The sequence below is a fragment of the Gymnoscopelus microlampas genome (genome assembly GCF_963454915.1).
Source record: "Gymnoscopelus microlampas genome assembly, chromosome: 13".
NCBI lineage: Eukaryota > Metazoa > Chordata > Actinopteri > Myctophiformes > Myctophidae > Gymnoscopelus > Gymnoscopelus microlampas.
This window is the reverse complement of record NC_139950.1, coordinates 17,695,834-17,721,831: the sequence shown is the minus strand read 5'-3', so window position 1 is coordinate 17,721,831 and position 25,998 is coordinate 17,695,834. Positions and strand designations below refer to the sequence as shown.

General features: G+C 41.8%; 1 protein-coding gene across 3 annotated transcripts in view; it reads left to right on the top strand.

Annotated features, from left to right (window-relative positions):
- Positions 1 to 25,998, top strand: part of adgrb3 (adhesion G protein-coupled receptor B3) — a gene marked incomplete at its 5' end in the record, with an annotated part of 241,850 nt that overhangs the window by 125,818 nt on the left and 90,034 nt on the right. For all 3 annotated transcript variants that reach the window (XM_084076725.1, XM_084076727.1, XM_084076726.1), the window contains 3 exons: positions 2,442 to 2,510; positions 13,694 to 13,802; positions 25,774 to 25,920. In XM_084076725.1, coding sequence (XP_083932851.1) covers positions 2,442 to 2,510; positions 13,694 to 13,802; positions 25,774 to 25,920 — 325 coding nt within the window. The remainder of the gene's footprint in view (positions 1 to 2,441; positions 2,511 to 13,693; positions 13,803 to 25,773; positions 25,921 to 25,998) is intronic.

Sequence of the window (25,998 nt, the reverse complement as noted above, 5' to 3'; positions counted from 1 at the left end):
CGCCAGAAACAAAAAAGAAATCTCCATGAATTCAAGGCTTCATGGCGTGTGTAATTGATAGAAAATAAGTAATTTTTTGGGTGAGCTACTCCTTTAAACGTATCCTACTCCCATCGGTACGACAAAGAGCAATTCAGGCTGTACTTTGGAAACTGTGTGGATACGCTCTGCACCAGATCTGCCTGCAAGCATATTGATATCCTGCAGTGACTATATCGCCTTAATCTTGACTTCAGAAGGGGGGGGGGAGAAGAAAAACTGGCTTGATTCCATTTTTATTTAATACGTTCCGAGCGCTCTTTAACACCATGAGATATGATTGACTGTCCCACCCACTGTCAGAGAAGGGAGTGGCTGCGTGAATGAATGTACAACACTTTCATCATAAAGGCAAGCTTTCTGTTTCATGATAGTTTTCCGAGCGTCATGAAGACACAATACAGTGCCGTGACAACCCAATGGCTCTATTTTGGCACAGATTCTTCTCCCTCTCCCGCTGTGAGCGGCCTCATCTCGTCGTATTTTGCGGCCCGGCGGCAGTCTTGATCCTCTTTATGTCAATAGGATGATGGAGATTATAGCTAAAGCCCCTCCTCCATCTCCAATAAGATCATTTTTGTCCTCAGAGCTTTGTCATTCTCAAAGATACCCTTTCTGGGCGTCTGTCATTGGATGATGGGGTATGGTGGCTGTAGCGTGTGCTGTGTGTGTGTGTGTGTGTGTGTGTGTGTGTGTGTGTGTGTGTGTGTGTGTGTGTGTGTGTGTGTGTGTGTGTGTGTGTGTGTTCGCACATGACACGCGAGTGCATTCGTGCGTGCGGCTGGGGAGAGTTAATTCTAAACCATTTATCTTTTCAATTAATTACAATAATCAACTGCGCAAGCCATTTAATTCCACATTTGGAAGCCTCTATTTTTCCATTGTTGCCATGTAGTTGGACACATCTCTGGTATGGAAATAGATGCTCGTCTAGTGATGTGAAAGTGCTTCTCAGACAGACGAGCGAAAATGCAACCACAGAAACCACTATAGCAGTCTTCTTCTTATTCCGTCTCAAACTTGCTGTACTAGACAGCATTTCAGCATACCAAAAAAAAATGTTTTCCCCCCTGTTTTTCCCATGTCTGTCCCAGCGGACACGGGCAAAAGATTAATGATTAAATAGAGTAGAAGTAAAAAACAACAACAACTACTGTATCTTACCCAGACTGCTGAATCACAGTACAGATCCACACTAACAGTATATTGCTGCGGTTTGAAAGTATCACAATAGGCATGATTTTTACTTACAGCATGCTGCACTTAACAGTATAGTGAGTGTGTTGTGTGGCTGGTTGTTATTTGGAGCCAGTGAGTGTCAAGCCTCCAGGAAACGCTATTGGGCATGGCCCAGAGGGCCTCTGTCTGAACCACTGACTGGTTGGTTTCTTTGCCTGGGAGATATTCGTCATAATGCAATGCATGCTGACATTTAAAGAGTGGATTTCCTTACGCCTGGCTGATTCCGATCTTAATCCGAAAATGCGCCGATTTACACGCTCACGATGTGCCGCGTGGCAACGTGCCGCCGTGAGCTTGTAGATCTGCTATTAATCGGGGGAGCGGCACGACACCGGCCCGCAACCGTGTATATAAATCAGGCTTTAATCTCTGGGAAACAGAATCCCAGGTTTGGCCCCACTATTCATCTTGTGGCTCTTTCAGACATTTTTCTTTCTCCTTTCTCCACTTTGGCAAAAACCTGCGGGGTGACGAAGGCGCCTTGTCTGTAGTCGTTACACCGTGGCTGTGTGGCTGTGCGTAGGCAGACAGGAGAGCAGTCAAGCCAGCCCACCCCCTCCGTGTGTCTCTGCGCTAATGCAGTGTTAAAGTGGGCACATTACCACAAGAGGGAGCATAAGCATTCACATAGAAAACAAGACAGCCTGTGTCAGGAGAAAGAGGAGGGAGAGAGAGAGCGAGAGCGAGAGAGAGAGAGAGAGACACCCCCCAAGGCACACACACAGTGGACCAGACGAAATAACAAGGCCAAAGATCAGACAGGGCTCTATTACAAGAGCAAGGCTGACACTCCCACCCGACACACACAACAGCCCCATGTTGCTGAGGCACATAATCCACACTCAAAGCACTCAAACATTCCCTTTCATTGCTTTCCCTGATTGCGGCTTCGGTCTGCCCCTCCTTGAACACTTACATTTACGCACCGATAACTGCATTGCATTGTAGGCTATTTTTTTCCCCCCCAGATGGTGTTTAAGCACGGCAGGGAACACAGCAGATTTACTCATTGAACGCACTGATGTACTGCTATTTGAAATGTCAATTATGTTAAATTCAAGGCATTTTGTGTTGCATTGTATTTATTGCTCTAAAAAGTCTCATCTCTGGCTGTAATGTTTGTGTGGGCGTGTGTTTACACATACCTTTCTTCTCCACAGAACTTCTTCCAGATCATCAGCAACCTCCTGGAAGAAGAAAACAAGGAGAAATGGGAGGATGCACAACAGGTAAGCATGTAGTAAATCATTCATTCAGTTCCTATAGTAGTTACATTGCTGTGGGCCTGCACCATCTAGTCCAAGCTGTGATTACAGCTGTTATTTTAAAAATGGGACACATGCTGTATTGCAAGGTGGGCGGTCATGTTTATGTGCTAAGGGACATCATTTTTGATTTTTGACTTCTCTCTCTGCGTTGAAGTGATCCGTCCTGATATGGAGAGTCAAATCCTCAATCCGCCACAAGGTGGCAGCAGCACTTCCATAGAGAGTGTCCAGTTATCATCTGTCACATTCATTGTGCAATTGCCTTACTTACTCATAACTAGTGGTGGACAAAGTACTTGACCTCAGTACTTGAGTCAAAGTATAGAAACTCCTGGTCAAATATTACTCAACTTCTAGTGAAAGTTGCTCCGTCAAATTATTAATTAAGGACTAACATACTATACTTAAAGTATTGGAGTACTTGCTTTTCCAAATACTTACGTATTCAAAAGAACAAATTACAAAGTATCTTTCCTTTTCAATATCAATGCATTGCTGTGTTAAAATGTAGACATTTCCCCCCAACATTTCAAATATTTTTCAGAAATAATAGATGAAAATAGTGAATCTACAAGCTCACAATGCATCACATTGCGACTAATGAAATGTACTTAAGCACAGTACTCAAGTAAATGTACTTTGTTACTGTCCACATTGCTCAAAACTGCTCATAACCGACACAGATGGTATTATAAATGGAATACAGATGATTTTTTTCTGAAACTCTTACTTTTCTGAAACTTAAGAAATAAAAAACGTTGTGAGCTTAAAGATCGGCTATTTTTTGCTACTTTTGTAGTGGCAAAGTAGGGCACTAATTTACTATTAAAAAAATAATAATTAAGATACAAGGTTTCCACCTGACAGCAGCGAAAATGCACCGTGCACAAACAAAAAGGGAGAAATTTAGACTAAAGGCCTCAATACAAACAAAATAAAGGTCTCAAAACCCTGAAAGCACGAAGAGACAAAAGGGGCTTTTTGGAACAGAACTCCTACGGTGTCAGTACACACTTTGATTATCTGTGTTGATAGGCCTGCAGTCACATTATTCCGTCAAGCTCCTCGCAGCTGGAGAGGTGGCAACTCTTCTTTTCAAAAAACTGCCACATGAGTGTCAGACAACACGCCCCAGGGAATCGCACACATCCACTTTCTGTCAAAGATAACATCGAAAAAGATGGCTTGTCTGTCAGCCCCGCTGAAATTAAGTATCACCTGCAACAAACGCATGACTGCGGGAGACGTCTTCAAATCGTTCATACCTCTTTTTTTCCCCCCTTCTATAACCACCATCTCTATATGGTTTATTTCAATTAATATGGATGGAAAGCACAGGCAGTCTTTCTTCTACTTGGAATGCCAGATCTGGTTCTCTTTATAAACTGGAATTAAAAAGGGACGCTATCATGCTGTTAAGGTATATTTCAGTTCATTGTAGGTATTTAGCATAGCCTATAGCAGTGGTTCTCAAGGACCCCCAAATTGATACGTGTATCTGGCCGTGGACCCCCCCATCTGAAAAGATGTTGTGCCAGGGACCCCAAAAAAGAGAAGATATCTGTTAAAATGTTTTCAAAATGATCAGAAAATGTCCCCCAAAATTTTAAATGTATCCAAAAATGTCCATGAATAGCAGATGTACAAGCTTGTATATCTGCTATTTTTGAATATAAATGGATAAAGTGGTTGAAATGATTGTGTTGCTATATTAACTACTTTTGCTGGGGACCCCTGGAACCCCCTGGAACCCCCCCCCCCCACCCCTGGGGGTCCCCGGACCCCACTTTGAGAACCAATAGTCTATAGCAGTAGTTCCCGAATCTTTCCATGCCATAGACCCCCACATATCCATAGCCTCTGGCTGCGACAACCCTATTGCAAAAAGAAAAAATCTTGCAATATGTTGTGAGCTTGCAGATCTGCTATTTTAGCTATTCTGTGTATTTTTCAAAATGAGGCTATTGTATTTCTTTCTCTCTCTCTCTTTCTCCTTTCCAACGGGCCCCCTGAGGGGACAGACAGCCCGCACTTTGAAAACCACTGGACTATAGAATATAGTTACGATACCATCTATATTGACAGAGAAAATTACCCCGTTTCTGTCCGTTTCAGCCTTTCTCTATTTTCCCACAGTTCCCAGGATGCATTTTGCAGGCCAAGCATCAGCTTGGCATCATCATGCCCCAATAGGTCTCTATATGGACACTGTTATATCAGCCTGGTTCATATTCTCTGAAAGTCAAGATTGTCATTTTGACATAAACACAGCGAAATAGGACACTGTCACGAACACCTAGGGTAATGGCTACACACACAGGGAAGTCAGGGCCAGGGTTGCCAGATCTTCTTATTATAATTTCCCCGCAAGATTTTATTTGAAAATAGCAGATCTACAAGCTCACAACGCGTCGACGCGTTGTGAGCTTGTAGATCTGCTATTTTCAAATAGCTGATGTATAATGTTAAAGTGCTCTTGTGGCCCATAGTCAATTCTTTTGGGCTGGTTTTCCTAGACCTGGTTGCTTGTTTCTCTCACATAATCTGGCAACACTGGTCAGGGCTGTATACAGTAGTTTTCACAGTGACATCGCTGTGAAGGTCTAACTTTGGTGGCATTTCAGAGACACATAAAGACTGCCAATAGAGTTCCCGAAGTCCTGGCGTCACTCGTTTATCTCCCGGGTCATCACGGAAGTCATTTCTCTATGGAGAATAACATCGGGTCATCTTAGAATCGTCTCATTTAAGAATTGTGGTACAAAAATAAACAAACTGTCCCGGCGCTATTGTCAGAGAGGTGGCTCTGTATCGTTTATGTTAGGCAGTCACTCATATCTGATACAGTCCGTTTCTGGCGAAAATGTTAGTAATTCGGCTGCTGTCAGTTGATGTTTCATATCCATGTGAGTCAAACCACTGTGCTCTTTTATTTTTTGGAACACAGTTCGATATTAAATGCGTCTATGGGAATTCAGAATGGGGGAAAAAACCCAGGTAGGAGGCGTAATTGGGGGGCGGCCATAGCTGAATGGTTAGTGAGCCCGCCTAGGGAGCCAGAGGCCCTGGTTGCCCCAGGTTCGATTCCAGACCAGGTCAGCATATGTGTCGATGAAATGAAATTTTTCCCTGAGCAAGACTCTTAACCCCTAATTGCTCACAGGTTCTCATTGGAAACAAGACCGCAAGGACTTTCATGAACGACCTGTTAAAAGGAATTATCCTTATCCTTATAGACTTTGGTACTCTCTGGCAGAGGAGGAAAAAGTACTCAGATTTTTTATTTAAAGCTGCACAATGCTCTACCTCGGATTTATTTTCAACCTGGTTTCCTGCACAAGTGCGTTTTTTTACCATTGAGCTAATAGAGCCTGCCCGCTTGCTCATGGGGATACATTGAATCTTGACCATCGGGTCAAACATTCGTGTCAGATCCTGTGTCTAGGTGAGACATGACCTTCGACACGATCTAAATGTCTCAATAGAAGAGCAGGGAGACAAAATACAACCACCCCAATTGTATACGTATATTAACATACCCTACCATACAGATTGCACACAATTACATTTTATTCATTAAAAAGTAAAAGTAGCAATACCACAATGTGGAAAGACTGTTAGAAGTGAAAGTTTACAAGGGTGCATGGGAATCCATGCCTCTGCTTTTAATAAAATTACATTCAGTTTTTATGGCCGGTAGGGATATGTTTTATCCCTGCTTCCTGTCAGACTGAATTAAACACATTTCCTTTTGAGAAATGTAGCCTGTCTATTTTATCCTTTTTTTATAACACCCCACTTTAACTATTGAGTAAAAAATATGTGTTAACCACATGGTGACCCTAAATAGGTGTCCCTATTTTTCAAAATAGAATAAAAAATAAAAAAATGACTCAGCCATAACCATATAAGGCAGGGGTGGCAAACTCATTTTGGGGTGAGGGCCGGATTGGTCAAATGGTGACTTGATGGGGGCCGGAACCAGTTGCGGGCGCACATGCACGCTCACACGCACTCAGACACGGCTACTAACTATGCATATCACTTTTTTTTTTAAATGTATTAAGAAGAATAGCTACTTTAATTATTGACATTAAAAACAAACAATGCAATTTGTAATAATAATAGTAATAATAATAATAATAATAATAATAATAATAAACCATTTTAAGTAGAATAATTCAATTTGAAGTGGGTGGTTAAATAATTAGATTCATAGAACAACAGTGGTGTAAAGTAACTAATTACATTTACTCAAGTACTGTACCTAAGTAAAGATTTGAGGTATTTTTACTTTACTAGAGTATTTCCAGTACTTTTACTTCTACTCCACTACACCTGAGTCACTGCTATACAGTATATCAAATTCTTGGCCGAAACCGAATACCGAATATAGGAAACACTTGGCTGAATGGCTGAAAATGATTATTTAAAAAATATATAGTATATACATTTTCTTAAATATTATTTTGTACCATTGCTGTCATGGCTATGCCTCTGTTGTAGAGCTACATGATTATGGCAACACTTATCATAACTATAATCCATAGATCAGTTATTTAAAGCTTATTTTTAGAATTATTTATTTACTATTGTGTAGTAATATAATACAATATGTCTCAAAACCTTAGCATGCCATACAGTTGCAAATTAAATAAATATGATTTCAAGAAATTAAAACTAACATTGAATAGCCTAACAAAAGGCAATATAATGTCTGCAGTTCAGGCCTGGAATTTCGTCATTTTAGGGGCAAGGCCACTTGGCCTTTGGTGTTGTAATTTTGGCTATTTGCACGATTTTAAATTGTTTTAAATAATAATTAAAAAAAAAGGAACATACAAGATTTCCAACGATAATATATTAGCCTGGGATCCAGCCTGCTTCGCTACGTTCGGCAGACTTTTTTATTCTCTCTTGCTTATCAGTCTGGAACGCCTCCGATTGACTCGTCTTGCAGAACTACGCTGGAACTACATATGTTACGTTAGGCAACGTCGTTGCTGATTGGATGTTGTTCAAACGAATGACGAATCACAACGATCACACCGTTTTTTATGTCCCGCCCCGCACCACAGACCAATCAGAAGCCACGGTAGGTTTGGAACCTTGGCTGCTGTGTCCCGCCTCCTGGAGATAGGAGGCATTCCAGACTGATAAGCGAAGAGAGAATAAAAAGTCCGCCGAACGTAGCGAAGCAGGCTGGATCCCAGGCTAATAATATATAGCCAATATATGGTTCTGTATCAGTATATGAGTCAGTTTTTGCAGATTTCATTCTAATTGGCTACTATGCCTGCATATGAATTGCATGGGTCTGTTGGTCACCCTGGCTTGGCGAAGATATGCCCTGTTGCGCACTCTCCGCACAGCAACAGCAGGTGAAAGCGATTGACTTAAACGAGGGCTGTGTTGCGCACCAAAAAACGGACTAAAACTGACACACACACACACACACACACACACCGACACACACAAAGTCAATCGTTCACAGCTGGTGTTAATTATTTTGCCCTGCGCAGGCTCTTAACTGTCGCTGGTTATCCTACTAATGTCACACCCTCTGACAAATGGATTCTAGTTTTCAAGATTAGAACAGCAACACTGGTTACAAAGTGGGGGGCGGGGTGTGGGGAGGAATGCAGCCACTCTCTACTCCTCCAAATGAGAGACGCAACTGGTATATACTTCTCCAAACAACGGTGTTTTACCGGATTTGTGATGCTGTTGAACAAGCGCTCTCTCCAGTACAGGTAGAGTTGAATGGTGATGGTCCTCTATATGTTAATGACCTTGGCTGTGGCTTCACGGCTTGTCCATTGTTCGCACATAACAAGTTTGTCCAGTATTCAACCCCCAGGCAGCCTCAGTAAGGAACTGGCGGGCGCTGGCGTTTTTTCCTGCCTTTTTTTTTTCTCTCTCGTTTTTTTTCCCATTAGAGGTAGTATTAAATGCCGTTTTTTCAAATCACCTCGCGGGCCAGATTTGACGACGTCGCGGGCCGGAATTGGCCCCCGAAACACCAGTTTGCCACCCCTGATATAAGGAGTTCCCAATGCAGCTACGCCCAAGTAGTGTGTGTGTTGTCTAACCTCAATGTGTCGTCATGGCAGCTCCATATATGGGCACAAGAGGGGCCATGCCCATATATGGGCATATACTGATGACATCAGGGATCTCCATATATGGGGCAAGGGACAAGCGCTGACAGATACAGAGATCTCTATATATGGGCATATCAGTTGGATCGGCGGTGCGACGTATAGGCGTCGAACCTTTAGTTAAAAAAAAAGGCAAATTAGCCTATCTACGGTACAAGCTCAGAACTGTTATTGACTCGTTTTGAGCTTGTAGATTAATTATTTTGTCGAACTGAAACACGGTTCCCATGCGGCCACTCTACCCCTGAGCCACTGAGGTGCTATATTAACCACTTAAACCCCAGCATCTGTATTGTGGGGAAAGCTTTTGCCGAAAATAGCATTTAGCTATTTAGCTATAGCTATTTTCAGCTAAAGCTTTCCCCACAATAACAGAAAACAGAAAAAACACTAGTATAAATCCCTGAGGGACTCCGCTCCGCTCAATATGGGGTTTAAGTGGTTAACACATTTTGGCTGGGAACCCCACTGGAACCCTCTCAAGGACCCCCCTGGGAGAGGGGGTGGGGGACCCCACTTTGAGAGCCACTGCCTTAAATAATGCCCACATCACAACAAGGCAAAGTATGATACGCTGGCAACAGAAACGGCGTCGGAGGAGGCAATATAATTGTTTCATATTTTCACCTCTGTATCTGTTACCATGGCGAGGGGAGGAAGATTATAGCGTCTCTGCACAACCTCCACATTGGCCATTTTCCCCGCGCTGCCTGCCTCCACATCTCACGGTTACCATGGCGACCAGCAGAACGGAGAGCATGACTGCAGCAGCGTGCGTCAGACGTGCCGGAAGGGACGAAGGAGCGATGTGCTTTTTTTTTCTCTCCTCCTATCTATCTCACTACGGCTCTCCCACTGCTGTGTCAGATGCTCTCAACCTCAGCATCGCTGATTGCTTCGCCTGGCCTAACATTGGCACACACGCATGTGCACACGCGCACGCACACACACGCGCACTCACACACACACACACACACACACACACACACAGAGAGTGGTGGAAAGTACATGTCTTTGCTGTCGGGCAGAAACCTCTTATCTCCATATTTTAACTTTTTGTGATTTTTTTTTTGCGTTAATTAACGCCCTATTTGATCATACTACAGTGTCACACAAAAGTATTACAAAAAGCAGATCTGCAAGCTGGAATCGGCGAGTTTTGAGCTTGTAGATCTGCTATTTTTGCTATTTTTTACTTTGAAAAGTAACAGTTTTGGACAATTTTTAGGTACTTGTAATTGAGTATTCTATTTTTTTTGATACTCTACTACTTTACTCCACTACAATTGACAGCTTTAGTGACTAGTTTACTTTACAGATTTAGATTACAAAACATATATTTTTTAAACATACAACCTGAGTACTTCTTCCACCCCTTGCACACAACATGGGGGGATATTTGCCTTGGGTAGAACGCTCTGCCCAAAACACGTTCCCCCCGGGTCAAATCCGTCGACCTGAACCTAAACCTTATTCCTAAACTTAATCTCAGTAAAACTATGACTAAACCTAACCTTATTCCTAACGTTAACCTCAGTAAAACTATGCCTATTAACTTATTCCTAACGTTAACCTCAGTAAAACTATGCCTATTAACTTATTCCTAACATTAACCTCAGTAAAACTATGCCTATTAACTTATTCCTAACGTTAACCTCAGTAAAACTATGCCTATTAACTTATTCCTAACGTTAACCTCAGTAAAACTATGCCTATTAACGTATTCCTAACGTTAACCTCAGTAAAACTATGCCTATTAACGTATTCCTAACGTTAACCTCAGTAAAACTATGCCTATTAACGTATTCCTAACGTTAACCTCAGTAAAACAAATACAAGAATACAAGAACCGCTGGGGGCGGGGCGGTCCACGGAAAAAAAGGGAGGCGAGTGTGTTTTGCGTTCCCGTTACCCTTGGGTGTTGTGGGACGTGCACCCTGAGTGAGGTGTTAATTACTGGATGCCACTCAGAATCCTTTTGTTTGGTTAGGGCTCGTAATTGCCTTGCATCGTCAGGTTGGAGTCACATTCATTATTCATCACCATTGAATAAAAGATTTGATTAACAATCAATCCTTATTTTGGACATCAATATAGGCGAAAAGGTTCAGAAATGTTTTAAAATAATTTCTAAAAACCTAAACATAGCTGATCTACAAGATTAGAAACGTTAGCTTGTAGCTGATCTACAAGCGTAGAAAGAAAGCTTTTTTGTGCACGACATTGTTTTGCGACAAAGTATGAAATAACTTAAAGGATTAATCAATTCCTTGATATATAAAGAAAGAAAGAAAAAAGACAGCAACAACCATTTTTCTCGATCATTCCATGAATTGGAAAAGTAATCTATAGAATAATCGCTGAGGAAAAAAAATCGATGTTCGCAGCCCTATACTCCACAGCTTGGACAGCGTACAACATCATGCTACTATAATCACCGCAGTGTGCATTATTTAAATCAAGGAGCCCAAAATGGTTCAGCCCCAAATCCCAAAACCCTTTGATTAGATCCGACCCGTCGTCAATAGATTTGAAATCAGGATAGTGGTCCAATCACCTTCCAGGCAATTTATGGGATTAGCATGTCTTAGGCGTATCGACTCGGGGGTGACAGCTGTGCTGACAGGCCAGGCAGGCAGGCAGGAGGACTGGCTGACCCTGGTGGCTCTGTCCAAGGGTGCTGAATGAAGGTCCCCTGCTGCAATTTGAATCTTTACCATTTAAAGGACGCACAAACCCATCCAATTCTATTGACTCGTTACTGCGTTTTAGAAGGGTTAAAGGGATATTTCACTTTTTTTTTTTAATCGGTTCATTTTATCATCTACTCAGGCTTTTGTGAACACCCCAGACAGTTTTATATTCCTATACAAACCCATTGTAACTTCAAACTCATCAAGAACACCGGTCCTTGGTTCTGGTGACTCTCATTTTCCAAATCTTTTTTTATGAAGAAAGTTATTGAAAAAACACGGCCCCTCACGTATTAGGAGGGAAGTATGAGTCACCAGAACCAAGGACCGGTGTTCTTGATGAATCTATCATGGTTAAAATGGAGTTTGAAGTTACAATGGGTTCGTATAGGAAGGGGACGTGTCTGATAAAATAAATATGATATATCTAAATACTGAATCAAGCAACTTACAACTGTCTGGGGTGCTCCCAAAAGCCTGAGTAGACGATAAAATTACTCAAATTTATTTTGAAAGTGAAATATCCCTTTAAGTAGGAGTGGGTGATATGACTTTTCAAATCACGATTATTTCAAACTTTTGCCTCAATTATAATTAATGAACTTGCAGTGAGCTTGTAGATCTGCAATGTTCACTATTTGGTACGCCACCATTGTACAGTGAACTATACTACAGGGTTAAGTGGTTAATCAGACTAATACATTTTAAAACATTTACTAGAATTGTTTTGTGTCAAAAAAAAAGTGTTTTTTTTAATACATTTTGGGTTATTTTCCAAGCCCTAGTAGTCAGGCAACAATGACAGGCCTTGGCTGACCCTGGTGCTGAAGCTCCCCTGTTGCATTTGAATCAACACTGATAGCTGCTTTCCCATTTAAAGGACGCACAAACCCATCCAAACCTATTGACTCGTTACTCTGTTTTAGAAGGGTAGCCAGGCAACAATCCTGTGTGCTAACCCAGTGATTAGATGATAGATCTGTGATGACAGTGTCCGTTAAGGACACCCATTTTCTAAGCTTTTATTCTCCCCCCGTTTATATTGTTTACCGTCACTGTCGGGCAGGAACCTTGTATGTATCCAAAACCGTAACTTTTCAGAAAATGATCAAAACTATATCTGTTCAAATGGATGCAATGTAGTTATTATTTTGTCACAAGCTCTTGTTAATATCCGGGACAGCGCTCCACACGTCCCAGACTCTTCTCCCTTCTGGCTCCCAAACTGTGGAATGAACTCCCCATTGCAATATGCTCTATTCACAGCAGCCATATTATGAAGACATTCACAGGTGTTACCAATGATACTAATGAAGGCTCTGTTCCATTCTGGTCAAAGAGTCAGGGTGCTGATATTGTGCATGTTGGCCCACTGGAAACACCAGTGGGTCTACAGTTGGGGTCCAGGGACCCTCATGGGCTTCCAAATGGCCCCTTACAGGTGTAACTCTGAGAGTGTACAAATGGAACCAAATGGACCCGTAAGGGTCCATTTGGTTCCCTTTGTACACTCTCAGAGTTATGGGGGTCGTGGAAACCACTATGCTAGACTAAATGGAACAGAGCCTTCATTAGTATCATTGGTAACACCTGTGAATGTCTTCATAATATGGCTGCTGTGAATAGAGCCTATTAGAACTACAGACTCACTCCCAATCTTACGCCGTAATCTGAAAAATGGAGATGCAAGGTTTCTGCCCGACAGCAACGATTTGAATCAATACTGATAGCTGGTTTCCCCATTAAAGGCCGCCCAAACCGATCCAAAACCTATTGACTTGTTGCTGTGTTTTAGAAGGGTAGCCAGGCAATCCTGTGTGCTAAATACCAAGTGGTTGGGTCTGTGACGCCAATGTCCGTTAAGGACAACATGTGTGAGCTTTTTTTCTCCACTCTTTTATAATGTCCTGTATGGTTTGCATTCTTCTTATTACTAGGGCTAGGAGATATGACTTCAAATCAATAGTGATTATTTGAAACTTTTGCCTTGATTACGATTAATGAACGATTATTTAAACTTTTTATTTTTTTCGTTTTTTTGTCACTAAAGTAGATCTGCTATTTTCAAAGGATTCTTATACATTTCAAAACTAGTGAAATGGGATATTCTGCCTAATGAGTATTTTTACTTTTGGTGCAGTAAGTATATTTTGATGCCAATACTAGAGTTTTGAATACTGGGACTTTTACTTGTAGGAGAGTATTTCTACATCATTTCTACGGTATGGCTGCATTTGATCAGGCATGGCTGAGACTGCATGTGAATGTTCTGTTCATCGTGTGTCCATAGATCTACCCGGGTGCAGTGGAGCTCATGCAGGTCATAGAGGAATTCATCCACATCGTAGGCCTGGGCATGAAGGACTTCCACAATGCCTACCTGATGACCGGCAACTTAGGTAACACACACACACATACACACACAATTGATATGTATGTGGCCGCGGACCCCCACCTGAAAATATGTTGTGCCAGGGACCCTCAGAAGCAAAGATTTGTTAAAAATGTTCGCCTTTAAAAAGTATAAAATACTGAAAGAGGTTAAAATGACTAACGCTTTATTCTACACACACACACACACACACACACACACACACACACACACACACACACACACACACACACACACACACACACACACACACACACACACACACACACACACACACACACACACACACACACACACACACACACACACACACACACACACACACACACAATAGACGGGGATTCCAAGCTGATAGAGACTTCAGTCTTTCCCTTCCTGGAATGTTAGAGCGCCGAAATAGAAGGCATTGTTTTACTGCATCAATAAAAAACAATTACGTTTGAAAATCTTGCTCACCGCTGATATCATTGGGACTCAGGTTTCTGAACCGTCCATATACTCTCCTCTGAGACACTCCACTGAGCGAGTAGACAGAAACGGTACCTTCTTATAATGAGCGTGAGTGAGGACCAATTATATGAGCATAAGTTCGAAAATGGGTTAAGTGCTCCTTAAAGCCATCGACAACTAAATAACATTTGCAGGTAATTACATAATTGCTGTGCCCTAGACGTTGAAAGCGAATGGCTTTTTGCATGCTCAGGTTATTCTAGGCAACAGGAGCATGTTGACCTTTTGTTTGGCCAGGGAAGACTTGCTGAGCACGCAATGCTTTTTTAAGATTTTCTTACTTGCGCCCATTCACAAATCGGAGTTATATACAGTAGCCAGTTCATAGTATTTTATAGGTTGGTGTGGTTTTAGTAGTGCTGCTATAGTGTCTAGGACAGGGGTCTTCAACGTTTTCCAGGCCAAGGACCCCCTATCTGAGAGAGAGATGAAGCAGGGACCCCCACTATACATAATATTGTATACAATTGTGTCGCAGATTAAACTTTTCCATAGATTTCATAGATAGCTTCATAGACTTGTTTGACAGCATTATCATCAGTGTTGATTGAGTGTTGATTCTTGTTAAAGTGTATTTTCAGACATTTAACCACTTAAAACCGTCAATATCTTCCACTCTGTACTTGTTGTGCTCTTTTTTCCCTCTACACCAAACCTCTTTGCCGAAAATAGCCGATCTACAAGCGTTGTGAGCTTGTAGGTCGGCTATTTTTGGCTAAAGTTCTCAGAATAGGGACACTATATCCTATCACACAAAGATTTGGCGGCCCCCCCTGTAGTAACTCTGAGGACCCCCCTAGGGGTCCCGGACCCCCTGTTGAAGACCCCTGGTCTAGGACATCGATGACAGTAGCCAGTGTTGCCAGATTCTGTGAGAGAAACAAGCAACCAGGTCTAGGAAAACCAGCCCAAAAGAAGCGATTATGGGCCACATGAGCACTTTAACATATAAATCCGCTATTTGAAAATAGCAGATCTACAAGCTCACAACGTGTCGCGATGCGACGCGTTGTGAGCTTGTAGATCTGCTATTTTCAAATAAAATCTTGCGGGGAAATTATAATAAGCAGATCTGGCAACCCTGACAGTAGCTGGCCGAGGGAGGAGAGAGACATTACATTGCAATTTCCCCACCTGGATTTACCTAGGGATTGAAGCCAGTGACTCCCGGGTCATAAGCCACCCTGTCCAATCATTAAGGCTATCACTACTGCCGTGGTCCAACAATCGACTCGGTACGGAGCGCGAGTCGAGCTCTACTACTGTACTTTACTGTACTTACTTTAAAATCACCAATCGTTGCTGTCGGGCAGAAACCTTGTATCTCCATATTTCAACGTTTTGTTTTTTTGTAAATGAATGCCCTAGTTCGTCATACAAGAGTGTCGCACAGACGGAGCGAAAATATTTCCAAACAGTTTTGAAAGGGATAATGTCAGTCATTAGTTCACCCCCAACATGACTTTTTTTCTATCAATTATTCTCCCCATGGAGACTTGAATTCATGGATATTTTTTGTTTTTTGTCGCATTCCTAAGCCAATAAAAATAATGTGATGACCGGCAGCGGTTCCGGTATGAGACACAAAGAGAGTCTCCTTTGTGTCTCTATACCGGAACCGCTGGTCATCAAATAATTGGCTTAGGAATGCGACAAAAACAAAAACATATCAGTGAATTCAAGTCTCCATGGGGTGACCAAATCGATAGAAAAAACGTTCTTTTTTTGGATGAACTATCCCTTGAAGTGTGTCTGTGAATTTTATAAATATTCAACCAATGAAAAGTTTTAACGAGAGCTTGTGACTAATAACTACATTGGCTCCATTGGAACACAGGTTATGTTTTAGGCTATCATTCTTTTCATTTCCTGAAAAGTAACCGTTTTAGACTAAGGCATTGGTTCTCAAAGTGGGGTCCGGGGACCTCCAGGGGTCCTTGAGGGGGTTCCAGGGGGTCCCCAGCAAAATGTGTGAATATAGCATCACAATAATTTTTACCTTTTATACTTTGGCTATTCAAAAATAGCAGATACACAAGCTCATAGCGCGGCACCGAGTGCCGCGCTATGAGCTTGTAGATCTGCTATTTTTGGGGAAATCGTGAAGATTCTTGCAAATCTTTGAAATGAATATATTTCTCTTAAAGGGAACATTTTAACACAAATCTTTGCTTCTGTGAGTCTCAGGCACAACATATTTTCCGATGGGGGTCCGCGGCCAAATATATATATATCAATTTGGGGGTCCCTGGCATGAAAACGTTTGAGAAGCACTGGACTAAGGCTTCCACCCGACCGCGATGAAATTCAAATGCAGGGATTAGTTACGGTAGCACTATGCACCTACACATGTATAGCAATACAGTTCACCTTGAATAACTGCTCTGTGGCATCTGAGGCAGAGGGAGATGAGTGATGTTTGAGCGTAAAAGTAATTACACTCTTTTACTTACATAGCGAAATAAAACACTGCTGAGTCACCCCATCTGTTCTATGCCATTAAATGTACCTAGAATTAAAGCAGAAACATGTATTACTAAAAATGTAGTAGCAGCAGCTAGCAGATGTATCTCAATAAATAAAATGCTGCAACTACAACGAATGCTAGTACTGATTTGGATTTATTGAGATACTTCTGCTGCAACTACTACTAATAATAATAATAACAATAATGATAATAATCTTTATTTGTATAGTACCCTTTTGCATCAGCTAATATTAATTAGAACCAGCAGTGTAAAGTAACTAAGTGCATTTACTCTTTGCTTAAGTGCAATTTTTGAGGTACTTTTACTTTACTGGAGTATTTCCAATTGTCTATACTTTTACTTCTACTCCACTACATCTCAGAGGCAAATATTGTACTTTTATTCCACTACAATGATTTGAAAACTTTAGTTACTAGTTACTCACAGATATAAATTATTATATTTATTATGAAACATACGTTAACCCCTTTAGCCCTATTTTATACCTAGGCTATTTGAAAATAGCCAATCTACAAGCTCACACATGTGTTGTTTCAAACATTTTAGTACTTTTACTTTTGGTACTTAAAGTACATTTTGATACCAATACCTTTGTACTTTTACTCAAGTCAATTTTGAATTCCGGAATTTTACTTGTAACAGAGTACTTCTACATTGCGGTATTGATACTTTTACTTAAGTAAAACATTGGAGTACTTTTCCCACCACTGATTAGAACTACAATATATAAACCACTGCTTGTTGTCACGCCCGGCCCTGCAAGGCTACGAGTCCAACAATAATTTATGCCGTGGTGAACGGTCTGATGGAAGAGCTATTAAACTGGAATCCATAAGTTTTAGGTAAAACCGTACTGTACAACTCTAATGATCTTGCCAACATTTATGCTGACCGCTGTTCATGATTCCCGGATCATAACTCCTCGTCTTCTTAAATGTGTCTCGATTCGAGACTTTGGGCAATATTTCTTTTCTGGAATGTTCTCCTGGGTGCCGTTAAGTTCCGTGCCGCAGACTCCTAGATGAGCTGAGGGTCTCTGTGGCATTTCGTTTCTTAGCCAGACACCGCTTTGTGTCTTCCTAGTAATGGAATAATAGAACTACAGTCTTTATTTATTCATGCGAGCGAAGAAACCCATGTACAGTGGTGGTGTCAGGCTAGCCTCGCGTAGCCAGACTATATCACTGCGTGGATATGAGTCTGGTGCTTCTATAAGGACGTTTTTTTTCCCCCAAGGGGCGGGATCAAAACAATGGCTCTGGACGCATTTGGTTAAACCTACAACCAAGTCTCCTATATTTGAATACTGGGCCCTGATTGGTCACCCCAGACTTCAGGAGCAGGAAATGGATTCACAACGAGACCCAAATTGCAGAGGGCAATTTTTTTTGCACTGGCAGATTCGTCTGGTCCCAGGCTAGTGTCTGGCATGTTCTGTAGAGGAGTCAGGTTTCTTCCCTGCTTTCTTTACATCGTTGCTGTCGGGCAGAAAACTTGTATCTCCATATTTCCTCTCAAATATGCTATTTTAGCATTTTTTACGTCTTGAAACTAGAAGTGAAAGTGGTTAAGTGTTTAACCAAGTGTTATTATAAATATAACCAATAAAAAGTATTAAAGAGGGGGCATGGTGGCGCAGTCGGTAGCGCTGTCCTGAGTTCGATTAAGCCACCACTGCAAATGGGGTTGCAAAATCGTGGGATAAAGAATATTAGAGTAAAGAAAAGTATTAAAGAGCTTGTGACTTCATGATAACTACATTAGGTCCATTGGAAAATAGGTTATTCCCCCCCCCCCCCCCCCCCCATTTGCTGATGATAAGTACGTTTTGGACATACAAGGTTTCCACCCGACAGCAACGATATTGTTCTGTGGCATGTTATTGTCATAGTGACAACAAACGGTAGCCTATACCAAACATGATGCAACGAATGGTCCTTCTAAAAATGTGTTTAATGATGAGACATGATGGGTATTTTGAAATGATGTTTAGGGGTTATGACTGTATGCTTGAAAGTGTCCACAAACACAAGCCTTACTTGATGCTCAGCTCAAATTGATATTAAAATGTATTAACACTTTCAATTTTGATAAACATGTACATTGCTTTCCTTCCCTAGTTAATTAGATGATAATAACTAATTACATCTTTAATGAGATGGGATTATGCTGTTATCTGGTGAAACAGACTAACACTATATAGATAGATAGAGAGATAGAGAGATAGATAGATAGAGAGATACTCGCCCCAATACAGGCGAGTATATATCATCTGTAACCTTAAAGAGGAAGTATTTCTGTTGCTCAACAAGATTTTCTCATAACGTTATTCAAAGCTCAGAAGTCTGAAGGCTTTATATTGAAGATAACGAGGATGCAATGCTGGCATTGAATACTGTATATATTGACACTTGAGTGAATGGTCAATAGAATAGTGTTGTATTCTTTTGTAAAATTAGCTTTCAACGCATGCCGATTACTCACTGAGGCGGAACATATTGGCCCAGGGAATAGCAGAAATATGCATCTGAAACAAACACTGTATACTGTAGATGTGGGATGATAACTGGAGGAGGCTGCTCTTTATCTAGGCCTAATGGAGTACACTACATAACGATACATACAGTACTGTATCACAGACCTGTGTATTCTTTCTGTAAGGTGTGGCACCAAAGGAGACAGCGGTCTAGAACAGCTTTTTTGTGGGGGTATGCATGCATCAGGGTTCCTTGAGGTAACAAATGAACCCTTACAGGTCTATAACTCTGAGAGTGTACGAATGGAACCAAATGGACCCGTAAGGGTCCATTTGGTTCCATTCGTACACTCTCAGAGTTATAGGGGACCTCGAAACTAAAACGTTTTAGAACCACTGCCTTAGGTAGTACAATCGTTAATAGTTGGCTCACAGAAATAAGATCCAGACAGAGGCAGATAAAACAACCTGCCATGACAGAGGCTCTCCCTAAGTGAGTGTGTGGGGTGGCTGATTCATCCTGTGTGGATCGATTGGCTCGATGCACAACAGGTGTGTCGTCACAGCCAGCTCTGAGTCCAATTTGTCTTCCTCAGGTGGGTCAGGTGTGACTGCTTAAATCAACCATCGGCCGAACCCTATTCACCCGTTTCCTAGGCTGTGTGTTTTCCACTTCCTGTCGATTTGATCCGATGAAATCCAATGAAACTGGTCAGATGAAACGTTGTGAAACGGGACACTCTGCATAATTTGATGTACTGTATGTGTTTGCCTTGCTTATTGTAAGTCACTCTGGATAAGAAGTGCCTAAATTGTAAATCGTATGCTGATCAGTCCAGCAGCATCCAAGATCAGCCTCCAGTGTGGATGTGCAGATGTTTCACCAGATTACTTGAATGAAGGAAACTCTTGTTGCACTGTTTACAGTGGAAAGGCTTTTCTCCGGTGTGGATACGCAGGTGTTTTTTCAGAGTATCTGAGTCATTGAAACTCTTGTTACACTGTTTACAATGGAAAGGTTTTTCTCCGGTGTGGAGACGCAGGTGTCTCTTCAAACTACCCGACTGACTGAAACTCTTGTCACACGGTTTACAGTGGAAAGGTTTCTCTCCAGTGTGGACGCGCTGGTGTGTCTTCAGCATCCATAGCTTTCTGAAACTCTTGCCACACTCTTTACAGATGTAAGGTGTCTGTCCCGTGTAAGACATTTGATGCGTCTTTACTTCTCCTGGATGAGCTAACGTCTTGGTAACCTGTTGATGACTGTAACATCTTGGTTCGTCCGTGTCTCCTTGTGTTTGGCCGGTTATAGAGCTTATTATCTGCTGACAGGCTGCTGAAGGGATGTGTTCTTTCCTCAGCATGTGGCAGGAGAGGTTGTTGTGGCTTCCCTTCATGTGTTTGAAGAGAGACGTCAAGGCACGTACACTCGCAACAAGAGACCCGAGTCAGGATATATTGAGACTTCACTCCTTCCGGGAGCGGTAGTTCATCATCAATGCTGCTGCTATTCATGGACTGTGATGGGGATGGGAGTTGTCTGTTGTTGGTGGACGATATCTCCTCAGATATTACACTCTCCCCTTCTCTCTGTCTCTAGCCTCATACACTCTGTTTTAACTTCTTGAATTGACTGCAGGACCCCCTCAATCTTTACGTCCAGTGTGTGAATAACGTCCCACTCCGAGTCATTTCAACGACAGCCAGTGGTTAGGACTCGTTGTAGTGATGTTCTATCTTGGTCTAATCTAGGCCTAATAGAAGTCGTGCCCACGTAATTTGGAGATTATTCCAGGTCTGCAGCAGACGTTCTAGTCAGTGGAAGCGTTAGGACGTCTTAACTCTGAAGCTTAGGTGGCCGATGTATCAAATGTGGAAGCCAAACGGTCTCCTGATGGAATCTGTGCCTGCTTTGTACAGACCAGCAGGGTTTGCTTATCTCGAGTCGACCCTTATGTCCAAATATGGAATACATGAGGTGTGGACTCCTGAGCTGTGTAGTTCGCTGTGATTGGTCTACTTTCCTTGGGTGACATATACACGTATGCACGCATACATGCATACATGATGTCAGTAGGTACCAATGAGGTGATGCCCATTAACCACTTAAGCACTATTTTATGACTATTTTTTATTACCACAAAAACGATAAAAAACATAAAATGCCAGGTTAACCAAGACATTACTTGGGGAGCAAGTGGAACCCAATACAACTCTATTACACATGCATAGATGTAACTTAGGCAAAAAATATATTGTTGATATAAAAGTTGAGCTGATATGCTAAAAATGTTATTGAGCTAAATGACATTATGCCTGTTCCTGGATAAAGCAAACCTTTTTTAATGCCAATAAAATACATAACAAAAACAACACCCCCTAACAGGTGTGGGATGTTGCTTTTGGCTCCATTGATTCCAGGAATTGAAAGCAGCTGTGGATATACTTGTATAAGCCAAGATGGAAGGCATCTGGCTGAGTAAGATATTGCCCCATCATCGCCACACTAATTTATGGCACCCCGCTTTGACACTTAGATAAATACCCACTGTCACCAAAATGCAGCCTCCAATGTCCTCCTACTTTTAGCCCAAACAACCTTGATTACAAAAGCTTTCAGTTTTCAGTTTGGAAACTTACTTTACAAGTACACATTCATGTCACAAAACAAACGCACCTACAGTGTAATAATCGTTGCTGTCGGGCAGAAATCTTGTATCTCCATATTTCAATGTTTTTATGTTGTTGTTTTTTTCGTAAATATATCGTCATGCAAGGATGTCGCGCACAAGTATGAACATAGCCAATCTACAAGCTATTTTCTCTCAAAAAAGTTGAAGTGCTTAAGTGTCTGTTTATAAATATTGAACCAAAGAAAAGTGTTAACAAGAGCTTGTGACTAAATACTGAACACTACATTGTATCCATTTCAACGCAGGTTCTTTCATAATGACAGAATGAAAAGCAATGTTTTTTGAATGCTTGGTAAACACAGCAATTTCCAGATGTCTGTGTCCCCGATGAGTAATGAGCGTCTGCCAGTATTTTGTAATGTATTACCTTTATTTCACCACTATTTTAAAGTCCAAATTAATCAAAAACACCGGAGAAATAATTCAAAGATTAATCAATTATGAAAATATTAATTAGCAGCTCTACGATGGGGTCAAAAGCTGATACATTTTTCTGCCAAAATGGTTATACAGTAATGTGTGTATGTCAGTGGTGGAAAGTAACTAAGTACATTTACTTAAGTACTGCACTACAGTACAATTGTGAGGTATTTGTACTTTACTTGAGTATTTCCAATTCCCAATACTTTTACTTCTACTCCACTACATCTCAGTCAGAGGCAAATGTTGCACTTTTACTCCACTACAATTATTTGAAATGTTTAGTTACTAGTTACTTTTCAGACATAAATGATTACATCATGACACATACATTAACCGTGGTATGTATGTTAATTGACTCGGACAAGTGTCTAATGGAGACGATACCATTAACACCATGGTGGGGGGCGGGGGGGGCAAAACAGGCCACCCAAAACACTCCTTGAATGCCTTTTAAATGTTTCCTCCAGACGCGTCATAAAAACCCAAATTATCACTTTATTTGTTACTCCCGAGTCCCATCAGTGGAGTGTATAAATCCCCATGTACCTGCCGAATTAGCCAGCAATCTGAGCGACTGTCATTCTAGTCCCCTGTTGCGCTGCTACATTGGTGCCCCATGACTAACGCCCCCCCCCCCCCCCCCCCCCCTAAACACTGCTGCTGCTCACAACATCTGGTGCTTCTGAACCAACTATACCTACGGCTCCCACGGGGTCCCATGGTGCACTATGATTTCACGCCTGCTGTTGGATGGTCCCAAACATCACACACACACACACACACACACACACAAGTGTATTATTACACACGTTAATTCCGGTGCACGACACCACCATGCATTGAAGTATAAATCAGGCACGCACGCACGCACTCGCTCGCGCACGCCACCCATTGTTGTCAGAGATTTCAACACTCCTACTGTACATGGAGTCCTTCCAGGCTTCAAATTGTATTACAGGCGGAGCACAGGGAACAATGCTGCTGTTGCATCAATGCCGGGATTATCCTCAAATTCCCTCTCACCATAGAGTATAGCCTATACCAGCTGACTGGGACCAGAACCATGCGATAGTGTTGATTTGGACTGCAAATTCCATTTAGTTTTAGTCATATTTTAGTCATCTGAAATGTTTTATTTTTGTCTAGTTTTAGTCGACTTAATATCATAAGATTATAGTCGACTAAATCTACAGCTGATTTAGTCAACTCAAGTTTATTTTGGCGGTGCCTTGATGGCGTCGTAATGGCTTGTTATTTTACACTTGGTTGCATGCTGAAAATAGCCGATCTACAAGCTCACAACGCGTCGCAGCGCGACGCGTTGTGAGCTTGTAGATCAGCTATTTTCAGAGCGCAACGCCCGAGCGCAACCAAACACAAAATGACTTGTCTTTTAGTTCTACAGGATCTCTTCTCCACTAGTCCCTCACTAACATTTTAGTCTAGTTTTTATTTGTTGACGAAATTCTCAGTATATTAGTTTTAGTCATCGTAGCTTAGTTTTTATTTAGTTTTTATTTAGTTTTGGTCAGTGAAAAAAGGTAGCCGACGAACATTTTTTGTCAACGAAATCAACACTGCAAAATCGATCCTTTGGCGTTTACCATGCCAATGCTACAGTGGTATTGGAGCAGCTGTTTGCAGCAGCAGACCCATAAGGGAAGGAGAGGAAGATGAAATGATAATTATGGAGATTACCTGACTGGCGGTTGCCAGCGGCTAATTGTATCTTTGATTTGGAGCGGGCCCCGTTGTTTAATCAAGGCAGACAGAGAGCGCTCGCACAACACAACAATGATCCCGATTCTCGTACGCGCTCTATACTTCAGACCTTGACAGCTCCTTGAGACTGGAGATTAAGAATGAGTAACTTCAATTGCATTACCGCAAGGTTTCATCATTATTATGAGGTTTCATCAGGACAGACAGAGAATGCGCTCACATCACAACAACGATCCTTCTTCACCACTTTAACTTCATTGGCGAAGCGGGGGTGGCAAGGGCGGCAGTGGCTCAGGGGTAGAGCGGCCGGTTCGATCCCGGGCTCCCCCAGAGTTAGCGTCGAAGTGTCCTTGAGCAAGACCCTGAACCCCTAATTGCTCCCGATGAGCAGGTTTGGTGCCTTGCATGGTTTCCTCCGCCGTCGGTGTATGAATGTGTGTTGTGAATGGGTGAATGTAATGCGCAATCTATGTAAAGCGCTTTGGATAAAAGCGATATATAAATGCACCATTTACCATTGACCTGGAGTCCCCCAGGGGTCTATACTAGAGCCCCTCCTTTTCCCCCCTCTACATCAAATCTCTTCGCGGGAAAACAGCCGATCTGCAACCTCGAGCTTGTAGATGTAGGCTATTTTCATGTAGGAACACGAGGAATAGGAACGGAGGGCTCATAGGTGGTTAAAATCTTATCATTAACGGTTCACACCAAGCAGCACTATAACTATAAAGATAACTGACAATATTGTTCACCATCGTTATAGTTGTGGGGTGGACTCTGCCATCCACTTGAGTTAGAAAGCTATAAAACTATATCTACTGTATATAGTTATAGACTCTCACGGACCTGTCTAGGTCTGACAAGCACGAATAAAGGTCTGTGCTTGGCGTGAACAGCCCTTTATCCACACTAGTAAGACCTAGACAAGTTTGTGAGACTTGAGATTAACAGTGAGTAACTAACTTCAGTTGCATTACCATTAGGTTTCATCATGATTATGAGGTGGTATGCGAACGCTAGGATTCATGTGGTTAAACTCTTATATCCACGCTAGTCAGAGCTAGACAGGTCCGTGAGACCAGTGGTGGAAGAAGTACTCAGATTTTGGACTTAAGTATTAGCATCAAAATATACTTAGCAAAAGTAAAAGTACTCGTTATGCAGAATTCCCATTTCAGAATCATATACAGAATATCATGTTATTGGACTTTAATCATTGATCATTACCCTCCTAAGCCCTATTTTATGCTTAGGCTATTTGAAAAATGTTTGATGAAAAATGTGATTAATTATGAATTATCTAAATCTGCAAAGCAACCATAAACTAAAGCTGTCAAATAATTGTACTGGAGTAAAAAAAAGTGTAAACATTTGCCTCATAGATGTAGTGGAGTAAAAGTATAAAGTATCAAGACATGGACATACTCAAGTAAACTGAAAGTACCTCGAAGTTGTACTGAAGCACAGCACTTGAGTAAATACACTTAGGTACTTCCCCATCACTGCGTGAGACTTGAGATAAACAATGAGCAACTTCAGTTGCATTACTGCGTGAGGTTATGCACAGCCCGTAACAGGCTATGAAAATTCAATCGATTCCCCCTTGAAATTGGATGGATGAAATACAGTACTGTACTGATTGGTATTGTCTATGTTTTTCTGCAGTGGCCAGCATTCAGAGACTTCCAGCGGTGTCTGTGATGACCGATATCAACTTCCCCATGAAGGGTCGTAAAGGCATGGTCGACTGGGCCAGGAACTCGGAAGATAAAGTGGTCATCCCAAAGGGCATCTTTGTTTCCCAGTCAGCAGGTAATGTGGCTGCATAATGCTCTGAACTTGGCACTCTAAGACGTATGATTAAATCCCATTCCCCCTGGAAGCTAGGAT